At 38.3% G+C, this 11489-nt stretch overlaps 2 protein-coding genes across 2 annotated transcripts; one reads left to right on the top strand and one right to left on the bottom strand.

Annotated features, from left to right (window-relative positions):
* Nucleotides 1–1013: 1013 nt before the first annotated feature.
* ednrbb (endothelin receptor type Bb) lies at nucleotides 1014–3927 on the bottom strand. Its single transcript, XM_072397666.1, has 7 exons — nucleotides 3511–3927; nucleotides 3284–3396; nucleotides 2891–3095; nucleotides 2482–2622; nucleotides 2249–2382; nucleotides 2054–2162; nucleotides 1014–1352 (listed from the first exon to the last, which is right to left on the bottom strand). The coding sequence occupies exons 1-7, from the start codon at nucleotides 3925–3927 to the stop codon at nucleotides 1197–1199; spliced, it is 1275 nt and encodes a 424-aa protein (XP_072253767.1). The 3' UTR covers nucleotides 1014–1196.
* Nucleotides 3928–4794: 867 nt separating this feature from the next.
* LOC140319205 (uncharacterized) lies at nucleotides 4795–11154 on the top strand. The gene is made up of 10 exons (XM_072396803.1): nucleotides 4795–5002; nucleotides 6842–6964; nucleotides 7073–7134; nucleotides 7574–7654; nucleotides 7803–7919; nucleotides 8130–8281; nucleotides 9580–9672; nucleotides 9796–9951; nucleotides 10378–10606; nucleotides 10764–11154. Exons 1-10 carry the CDS (start codon nucleotides 4795–4797, stop codon nucleotides 10998–11000), a joined length of 1458 nt encoding a protein of 485 aa, XP_072252904.1. The 3' UTR covers nucleotides 11001–11154.
* The last annotated feature ends 335 nt before the right edge of the window (nucleotides 11155–11489 follow it).

Raw genomic sequence — 11489 nt, 5'->3', positions numbered from 1 at the left:
CTTAAATGAAAAACAAAGAAAGAATATACAAAAGACATTTTGCAGCGTCGCAGACTGTAAAACATGGAATAGCTATCTAATTTGATTCAATATAAAGGGGTTTACTTTTCTAAACTTTTGTTAGCATTATAAAAGCATCATGAACTTTTTTCATCGCACTTTTATTCAAGCATCACAAACATCTCAAGCTTCACCTGCTTTTACTCCATTTTGACAAACAGTTCACTTTACTCAGACAAGATCAACTTTTAATAGGCATTCCAGCTCACAGCACCGAGACAGTTTTGCAGACTGATGCAGCATTAGCACGAAGAACGGCACTCTGTTTGTGCTTGCCTTGTCCTGTGACAGGAGGACCTATCAGGTGCCACCCCTTCTCTCCCCACCCCCACTCCCACCATCGCTCTCTCTTCCTGACCTCATTCTGTCATCTTCATTTTCCTTCTTCCCCACTCTCAGGTCTTTTATAAAGTGTCTCCATGCATTACACATTTAACAATGCATTAAAAATAGGCCACCATCAATCAATTCATTCAGAGGCAGAGACAGAATCTCTATGTGGCATCAATTTGATGTGATTCTCAAAGTTCAAGAAGGAAGGGAAGGCTATAGACTTTTCCAATGCTGTGAACACTAACTGTGTGAAATTGGAATGAAACTTACATTTAAGAGCTAATAATACACTGCTCGTCATAATACCTACAGCAATAATCTTGAGTTAGCATTTGCTTGTTCTCCTGCGGCATAGTGTCTTCTCAGAATCCAGAAACAGAATTTTATAAATATATATGCAGGCCGTAAGCTGTGACAAGATAACTGTTGATGGGTGCCAGGGTTAACATCGCACCCAAAACAGTGATTTGAGAACCGTGATGTATGATACAGGATAGGTACGAGGTAAAATCTGATGTAATGGTTGGAAGTGAGTCAAGCCTCGGGGGCAAATAATAGTCTGAAGAGTCTGACTCCAGGTTGCTCATGCCAAAGCAGATGTTCAACTGACGACAGCATTACAAAAGACAGTGCCCCGGTGTGATTCAGAAGGTATTTTTTGTTATTTGGATGGCATGTCAAGGTTTCCAAGATACAGATAAAGCTGCTTTAGTTGATGTTTTGATAGCCATACATATTTGATGAAGAAATATTGACAGATCACAAAGTATTTTCACAGTTCCACATGAGTTTTGTTAACACAGTTAGGTGTTAACTGGTGGAGGTGTGGAAGTCTCCTTGTGAGCTTTGATGTCGCAACTCTGCTCTGAGGCTTGATCCTGTATTCTGGACTTCAATGCTGCCTGCGCCTCATCACGCGTTTCAGCTTGAACAGATGGACACCAACGGCACAGACATGCCTGAAAGATCACACGCAAAATTTGACCAGAGCATAAAACACATTTCTCATCGATTTCACAGGGAGAAAATCATACTTTCATTTGTGCTATTTAAAAATGAGCCTTTAGACAAGCCTTCATTAATTCAGTGAGGGCATACAAGAGGAGGTCTTGTAGAAAATTATCCAAGTTGGCATTTATTAAATAGCAAACTTGAGGTTTTCTTTTAATTGACATAGAGGTGATAATCTAAACCAACAAGTGCAAAAATGAATACATAAATATGACATGAAAACAGTTACTGCAGTGGAAAAATGTTCCCTGTGGGCTGTGGTGTTAACCTGATGTTAGTCTGAATAAATCAAATGATAATTCCAATATCTTCCTCAGAGATTGTAATGTAATAAAGACTTGAACATCCTCCCTTAAAAACTGCCTTGAAGCTATGTTTTCTTTTTCCACATTACACATCACACTGATTCAAGTGTCTGTTATATTGCCAAGTGTTTTTTTGTTCTTTTCCCTTGATGATGTTTTTCAGACCACTTTCACTTATTATCCCCCTCGGGGGCAGTTGCTGCAGTCTGGGCAGCAGTCTTTTCAGACATGACTCTTTATGTCCTTAATGACACACATGACAGCTCATCCAACATGAACCACAATGTTTTCAACATTCACCTGGTTTGTCTACAATGGAAAGGAGCACCTACAAAAGCACTCACCTTGAAACATCTCTTGAATCTTTTGCTGACTATGTACAATGCAATTGGGTTGATGCATGAGTTCAGCGATGCCATGTTAATGCCAAAATAGTCGAGGACAAGAAAGGCACTGAAACGTAACATAGACATTATGAAAATCACACAAAAACTCAGCCACTTACAAAAAAGAAAGTTATCTCAGTTCTTCGTGCTCACCTAAGTAGCTGACATCTGTTTGGGTCTTTCTCGTCATACATGGTTGATTTTAAGATTCTGCTGAGGTACAAAGGCAACCAGCACATTGCAAACACAATCACCAAGCAGAAGACATTTTTTGCGACTTCTCGCCTCTTTAAAAGAAAAGATAGAATTCATGTTAAAATCGAAACGATGGAAACATGTCAAACATTTTTTTAAATGTGCCAAAAAGTGCAGGTTTATCTTATAACCTGTTTGATGTGTTCGCTTAATGTGGTCTCGGTATTTTTCAGCATCTTCCTGATCATCAGTGTGTAGAAAACTGCAGTCCAAGCCAGTGGCATGCAAAAGTAGAAGCCAAAGAGCCACCAGTCTTTTACAGCTTTATAAAACTGTTGATTAAACATGACAGAGGCCAACAGGCTGTCAGTGCTGGAGGTGACGTGGTGTGCTGGGGTTACTATGATGCAGCATCCAAGAAACAATATTTCATACATAGTTGTATGAGTTAACAGAAACATCAACTTAGCATGTGGTGAAGTTATTAAAAAAAAAAAAGAAATACATCATTATTATCTGTTTTCCATTCAAAGATGACCTTCTCAAACACTTGATGTGTTTATTTTATCTTGTAGCTTTGGGTGCACAGCATTACATTACCTGCATGAACTGTGTGGTTTGCATGGGATGAAGCAGACATATTCTCAGATGCTTTTCTTTATAGTCCATTGTTATCATATCAAAGCCAACCACTTCAGGGATAGCCAGCAGGATAGAAATAACCCATATCAGGGTTATTTCAATTGTTGTCCACACAGAAACCCAAATTCCTTTGATTTGATTCCAGGATACAACAGCACGGTATCTGCGAAATCAATGAGAACATGATATAGCTTGGGGAACTTTTTGTCTGTAGCAATGATATATTCTTTCAATTGAAGCACACTTCAAGGACCAATGCTAAACAAATCTGTCTGCTAGATGAAATACAGATGGTAACAAGCAAATACAATTTTCTTGGAGGGCACAGGACAGCGCACCTTATCTCCTTACCTGTCAACACTCAAAGCACATAAACTCAGCACAGTAATCCCTACAGAAGTTTTCTGGATGAAGGGGACGAGTTTGCATAGAGCTAAACCAAAGGGCCAGTCCTCTGCCATGAGCTGCAATAAAGACAAGGACATTTCTTTTAAGAGAAAAGAACACCAAGTTTGAACTTTTGAAATAAATAGATTGCAGAGGCGCAGGATGCAACAATTTGATGGCAATTAACTCACCCTGTATGAGTTGACTGGAATGTCTATCATAATATGGATCAGATCTCCCAAAGCAAGGCTTGCTATGATGATGTTAGGTCCACTTCTCATGTTTTTGTTAACATATATGACTTTAAGTAAGGCTGAATTTCCCACTATTCCAACAACAAACACAATCACTGATACCATAATATTAACATATTTGAAGGCACTTCTGATTCTGGCGGACTCTGAGCACATAGGAGGATGTGGCATTTTTGCTGCTATTACTTGGGTTGGAAGAACTGAGCTGTTGGATTTTGGCTTTTCCTCTATTAAAAGACTAGGTGAGGCTGTTTCTGAGTGCTCAATTACAGGGAGACGTTCTGAAAGCTGATCATTGGCCTCTAATCCACAGAGGATATTTCCAAAAAACAGAAGGAGTGTCACGGCCCACATTGTTGATGATTTCCACAGAAAAGCCCTGAAGTGTTTTTGCCAAATCCGCACTGAAAACGAGAATTGCAATAATTAGCAGATTTGTCTTTAGATGTACAGCAGCAATACATTGAGGCATTGTAAAGCATTTGTCCAATCTCCTTTTTATAAGACAAGAATAAATTAACAAACAGCGCTTACACAGTGTGATGCAGTGATTTATTCCAGCTTACCTTCAGATGTACACACACACTGTGCAAGAAAGTCGCAGTAAAACCGAGAAAAATAGGCTCTATGTTTAATACACAGAATAACTCTTTGGCGCTGTGCTGTTGTAAATGTTGGAAACCAGCTGAGGGAAATCAGACTTTTATAGACTAAGGTATTGTTGTAAGCATTAGTCATCGATCTGTCAGTACTGACTGTAATTACTTCCCTCGATGCATCACCCTGAATGAAAGGATAGTGTTGAAGAGCTCCGTCTATTATCACAGAGTGAGATCATTTTAGTCTTCTGTGGGTATATTATGTTACTGTTTTTATCTTCTTGAAAAAATAAATAAAAACAAGTCCATTGGTTTTTTTGGGCATAGGTGCCCCTAAAAAAACCTAAATGTGATTAAAAAAAATCTATTTTAGAGAACTTTTTGTGTGCTTAAAGCAACAAAAGCTTCTATCACACTCCAAGAAGTAATTTCTGATTAATGTACTGCATGTTTGAAAAGGATATTCTGCAACTATGTGACATTTTGTATGAAACTGATGTACTGCTACTGCCAGGCAACCAAAGTTGAACAATAACAAATAGGATAGGAATGGAACTGTACAGTATTCAGTGAGTTTCCTCTGGAGATTTTTGCTTCATTTGACATACCAGGTTCTGAAAACATGAGTCTGTCCCCATCCTACCTTGGAGACACTGCCTCTACCTCGCTCTCTCCTGAGAGTCCTGGAGAAGGTGACTTCTCCCCTCGACAGTTTTATGACAACCTGAACAGCCTGGAGGAGCACGGGACATGTGACGACAAGAGAGATCCCATTGTTAATAACGTGCCTGACAACAACTCCAGCTCTCTTTTCAATGCTCAGATCTGTGCTTCACTTGTGACAAATGACCTTGGGAAAGTATGTGCTGGCATTTTTCCCCAAGAGCAGACTGAGAGAAGTAAGTTGGAAATGAAAAAAATATGAGAAATGTTCATAGTTAGGCTGTCTGCAGACTCTATATGAATGCAATTTTCTGTTTCTTTTCCATGTAGGCCAACAGAGAGAACCAAGAGGCTCAAGTTTGCCATCAGTGGAAGAGAATCTGTAAGAGACTGCAATTTGCAAAAGCTTGACTGACAGACTTAAAGATGAAAAGTAACATTCACTAATTCTTAGTCACCCCTTGTATGTTTATCTTTAGCTGTAATTTAACTTTTTTTTTTTGTAAAATATGCTATGACATCAGCCTGTTGTACTGTTCAAAGTGGTTAAAAAGCTTTTCATCTTGAAAACGAAACATTAACTGCTGCTACTGCCTTCTGATTTTTGTTGCCGAAGCTATCATTACTGCTGTGGTACTTGCAGTAAACAAGTTTTCATGTGAAAACATGATGGTTTTTTTTTTTTTTTCAAAACAGTTTGCAATTGCTACCTCCAATTGTGTGATGTGAAATTTTGTTTCGTCTCAAAACGCTTGGATTATCACTGTGCTCTTAGGAGGAAATAACAGCAGCCACTGAGTATGGCATTGAATGAAAGATTATATAATGCTGTCAAGATGCATTATAGATTCTGCAGTGGTAGTTAGATTATGTAATCCAGTCCCCTAATGACTTACTTTCCAGATTTATTTTGTTGGATTAGTATAACATGCACAGTATTAATTGGAACGCTTGGAACGCATAATTTGCAATAGCTCTATATACCCACGTGCACTCGGTGTCCTTGTAGGACACACAAAACATTCTTCTCTTATTGTGTGAATTTGGTTATTTTCTTTGTGCTTGATTGGTTTTTATTTTATGATCCTAGGTTTTTCTTCCTGTGCTCTTTTGCTCTATATCTGTGTTCGGGTGTTTCAGTTGTCTTTAACCTGCATTGTATTAGCATCAACCCAACCCCAAATATATATATGTATATATATATATATATATATATGTATATATATATATATATATATATATGTATATATATATATATATATATATATGTATATATATATATATATATATATATATATATATATATATATATATGTATATATTTTCCTTTGTTCTCTGCCATTTCCTCGTCATTGTTTCCTGCTTCATGTCTGTTTTGCTTACAGGTCTGTTTTGCCTTGCTGCTTTTGTATTTCTTGTTAATAGGAGTTCCTGTCCTTTGTGCCTTTTGTTTGTTAAAAATTAAAGGTTCTTTTGTTACCTTGCTGGCCTTCTTACAGCATACCTGTATTTACATCCTTCTCTGATCTTAATCTTCTGAAACCTTTTCAGAAATTGGGTGGATTACTCTAACTTGCACTGCTGATAATCTACACTAACAACCACACTAGATCCCCAACAGAAACACTGACTCACAGAAATAATAATAATAATAATAATAGAATGAATTCAGCGGTCTACCAACCATCAATTAGCTCACATTCAAGATTTTTTTCTTCTGAAAAGATGATTAAGAAATGAATAAAGCTAATTGTTAGTTAGTTTAAAAACAGTTTCTCCATGTGTGCTGGAAAAAATACAGTTTACATGAACAGACTCGTAAACAAGTTTAACGTAAAATGTGCCTGTGTTAGCCAAGGGTCTAATTTTAATAATCTAACACCAGTGTTCCGGCTAACAGTTACAGGTACACTGTGTTGGTATAGATATTTAAATATATATATATATATTTCTGTACATATATATAAATTCAAAGTTCTTATTTTGCATTTTCAGTCTTCCAAACAGTGTGGTCTTGCCACATTTCACGGAGGTTCGCGGGTTGGATGGAAAATGTATAACTCTGGTGAGCACTCAAACGCAGACAGATTGGGAGTGGGCGGAGAGGAACCTCTCTTTCAGCTGTCAAGGTAAGCTATGTAATCAGTTTGGGTGAGAACGGGTCATCTGTCCCTCCCCTTTGCCTCTCCTGACTTGAAGACATCTGTCAGATTCCTAATTATTTCTTTCTGGTGCAGTTCAAAAGGAAGTTGAGGAACTCGAGTTGCAGGTAAAGACGGACATAGACAAGCAACTTACTGTAGGTGCATGAATAAATTACAGTTTTTCAGGCCATTTGGTGCTCTATTAACTCTTAACTTTTGCAGTTCTACTCAATTATTGTGCTCTTTATTTAACTTATTTTTCAGCTTTACGTACTTTTATTACATAGCCGAACTCGAAATCTATTTCAGAAATAAATAGCAAAGCTTTATTGAAGCTTAATGTAAGAACATATCTATAACTAGCTCCACCCCACCTGCTTAATAATGTAAAAACAATTATGTAAATATCATACCAGGCCTACAGTTTCTTCACTCTAAGGTCGTTAAGTGCTGATGGTCATATCTATGTTTGAATCTTTTAAATATTATGGACTGTACCTCTCGGTTATACATGTACATCAAATAATATGTTCAAGTCTTTTTTACTAATTTTCTGTTGTTCCATATTAGGAGACAGAAGATGACAAGACAGAGGACTATAATGTACTAAGTCTGGGTCTACCTCGCCTCCTAGCATACAAGCCAGAGCCCAAACAAACTCCTCGCATTAAAAAGGTGGTGTTGACCGAGTCCAGTGCTTGGAAACAACAGCAATGTCCTTTTTTTTTCTTTTTCATTTTCCTAGTAATAACCATAGTAATAACCACACGCTATAATATCTAAGGTGGAGAGATGATTGTGAATCTGTTTTTTTTTGTTGCAGTTTCCAAAGGCTGAATCTGAAAAAGATTTTCACCTGACTCACTGTGACTACTGCCAGCAACTCTGTCAGCCCTTCACACACGGTGAACCACTGGAAAATGAGACTCACTTTGAGAAGGTGAGCGCAGTTTGTTTTACTTAACATTAGTTCATTGGAAATAATGAACTGCTCGGATAACCTTTACAGAGTGACAGAATCACCCAATTTGTGGTTGAGCAAGGTTCATAGCCGAGGAGCACAGCGAGTAAAAAGAAATTTGTACTATTGAATTCAGCTCTTCGGTTGTAAGTGAAAAGAAATTTGTAGCATTGAAATTCTTTTATTCAGCCCTTCTGTTGTGAGCAAGCTAAGAAAATCAGAGCGCTCATCCAGGAAGAGAGAAAGAAACTGGCACTGAAAGAGGCTGATAGAACGATTGATGTGAACTCTCATGCAACCGTTGATAGTGAAGAGGAGGAAGCTGCTAAAGAACAGAAAAGGTAGGTAATGTACACTCCATGTCCCTTTTTATTCTTCCTTAACCTAGACATAACTGTATATAATGGCATACATTGTACTCTACTTCTTTTTGTGTAGTGATTACAATAGCACAAAATATACAGCGCTGTCACACAGTAGATTGTTTAAATTCCCTGTTGGTTAACAAGCTCAGAAAGTAGGTGAAACTCCATGCTTTCTGGGTTTCTTTTGAAATTGCACCATTTGCGTCATATATAATCCAAACTTTTAGATTGCTTTGTTTTCAATAACACCTTCATATGGCTGCAGTTTCCAACATCTTGCATTTTGTGAAACTGTCAAAAACTATTCCATATCTATCACAAAAAATGTTCATAAGGAGCTAAGAGGTGTCATTACACCATGGACAATCAAACCAGGAAAATGTGAGCCATATCTGACCCACTGTTGTTCAACATCTATTATGTTCACTTTTCAACTTTGCTGTCAGTCAAAATTGGTGAGCAATGGTTTACAACTGCATTCTAAGTTAGAGTAAGATATTAAAAGTCACAAACAAAAGGATTCAACCCCCGTGCAGAAGTGGCTGAATCAATTTGCTGTTGACTGAAAATACATGATTACAGGTTGGCATCAACCCACATAAATGCTGCCCTCTACAAATTAAATGGCAAAGTATAGCATTACCATCCCACAATTTCAGTGCATTTGCTGTGACAATGTGAACAAGACACCTATCACACTTTTCCATGCAAGATTCAGCTGAGGTATGAGGTGGTGTCTGAGTGTTGGCATCACATTCTGCATCGTCACATCTTCTTCAGAAAATTACTCAATCATTGTCTAATTTAGGTTGAGGTATTTGCTACCCTGGAGAAAACCGAGAAAAACTAACTTGTATGAAAGCCCCGGTAAGTATGCAACCTCAGGACTTGTCTACATAAACAAGCACAAATGATAATGTTAAGCACGCCGCTTTTACTGCCTCTTATTGAGGAGACCCGAACAAACAGAGATTCTCCTTTCTCTGCTCAGGGTGTACTGAAATCAAACCTAAAACATATAGACTGTCAAAAGAGATCACGGATGAGTCTCGCATCTTTCGGAGTGGCATGTTTACACTACAGGCAGCGACAGATGGTGGACCAAAGGTATGTTTATGCTTTTGTAATGGCGAGGCTTTTGTTGTGGTCTTTCCCAAACCATAATCAGTGTTTGATCATCTGTTAAAGATGCAGGAAAAAAGGATAAAGGCGCAGGAACATGTGCTGAGACAGAAGTATTTACCAGACACATGGGCTAATAAATAACTTGGCCATTTTGTGTCACAGATAAAAGAAGTAATCAAGAAGTTTTACAGAAGCGGGAAATGTTTCCTGACCCTATGTCCAGATGGAACGGGTAATGTTTTGTATCCTTTTAAGTCTTGCATAAAGTAGAAGGTAGAGGATTAGGTCAAAATATAAATGAGAGGCTACATTTGTTTCTTTTGATAAAAGGTTTGCTCATTGTTAATGACCCTTAATAGAGAAAGTTATCCCTCTGGGAAAGCAGCCATTATAGTATCCTCAGCAGAAACTGATGACTTCACTCACATAATCTTGGAGGACAAGGACACAGAACCCGGCATCAAAGGCATTTTCACAAATAAAGGCCGCTCCACATGCTACCACCCCAATGGAATGATATGGTAACTGTTAATCCATTAAAGTCATGACTGTAATGTAAGAACTCAATTACCAAAATCAGGCCTTGCGTTAGTGTGTGAGAAATATGCTTTTACACTTTTGCAGTGGAAAAATCAGAATCAAGAAGTTTTGAAAAATTATAGTTAAGCTTAATCAAACAACAAACCTAGTTGTGTTTTTTCAACCCCCCCAAAAAATACACATTAAAATGTAATCTTTCTCAAGAAAATAAGAAATAATATATCAATAACTTGCTATTTAAGGGGCTTATAGGTATTTTGTTGCCCTCTGCCAATGGCTAGCTGTTTCTAATCAAAAACGTATGAACTGTTGATTTTGTGTTTTTGGCATCAAATAGTTAAGACCTCCCAGGTTCCCTCAGAGAGTTTTTGACCATCTGTATCTCCTATCTCTGTGCTGTGTTTAAGGTTGAATCTGACTCCTAATGGAGGTCTCTGCTTCAGTGAGTCAGGAGATCTGAGGAGGCGCTGGAACTGGTTGTATTTTGACCCACATGTCCGTAGCCTCCCCTTCAAGCCTCTCACCTTCACCCTTGGACCCCACATTAGTGTGCGCATATACTCACAAGAGCACATGTATGTCACCTTTGGGCATCAAGAGAACACTGTACGCTTCAGTGTGGGGTCAAAGCTTCAGGTAGGTCAGCACAGAGGCACCGTGAATTGTGCATGTTGTGATCTGATGCGCTTCTCATGGGTGAAAACCATTTTAAACTGTACGCAGAAATTTACAGATGACCATTAGAAAGAACGCATTTGAAAAGGGCCGCTGTGTTGCTTTGCTTTTAATGCAGCGCATTTGTCCAGAGAGCCATGACAAGCCAGGGCAAAGCGTTTTGGAACGATATGTCCAAATGAAGAACACAGAGATTTACTCTCTGCTTGACCAGATGCAGACCTGCATGTCCCATCCCTCTTCAAATCTGCACAACATTAAGCCACATTATCGTTTCGCTGCCCAGAAGCAGCGGCTGAGCAAGCAAATGGAAAAGGAGAAGTCACCCGAAAAGATAAAGGCCCATGCAAATTAAGAGAGAAATACCCAACTGGCTTATCATTTATGGCAGTGCCAGAGTTAACATAATTACATTATTTCAGATCTGTTTACAATCTTGTGCTTAAAGTCTTCCACAATTACTTTCATAATGGTTTGAACGATAGTGAAGATTTATAAAAGGTGTCTGATGATGGGGTCCCAAAATGGTGAAAATCAGCTCGGTGTGAAATCAAGCACAAGAAATAAATAAGTGAGAAAACTAACTTGTCAGTAGATTGTTTATATGAAAGTGAAAGCTACAACCCCACCACATACAGTCACCAGCAGCATTGTTCAAGCTCACATAACATGGGGAATCGAATACCGTGGGGACTGAAACATTTTCTTGGTGACTGTAAATGAATTTACGCTCTCATTGCTCGAATGAGAACCCAATTATAAATAGCTCTTGTCCTCGGTTTTCCAGATACAGACGCAAAAGCAGCTTAAACACGTTTCCGACTAAATAAGACAAGAAAAATGT

Source organism: Leuresthes tenuis, unplaced genomic scaffold, assembly GCF_036924035.1.
Source record: "Leuresthes tenuis unplaced genomic scaffold, fLeuTen1.0.hap1 SCAF_12, whole genome shotgun sequence".
In the NCBI taxonomy this organism is placed as follows: Eukaryota; Metazoa; Chordata; class Actinopteri; order Atheriniformes; family Atherinopsidae; genus Leuresthes; species Leuresthes tenuis.
The sequence above is the reverse complement of the archived record's forward strand: the minus strand, read 5'-3'. Positions and strand labels throughout refer to the sequence as shown.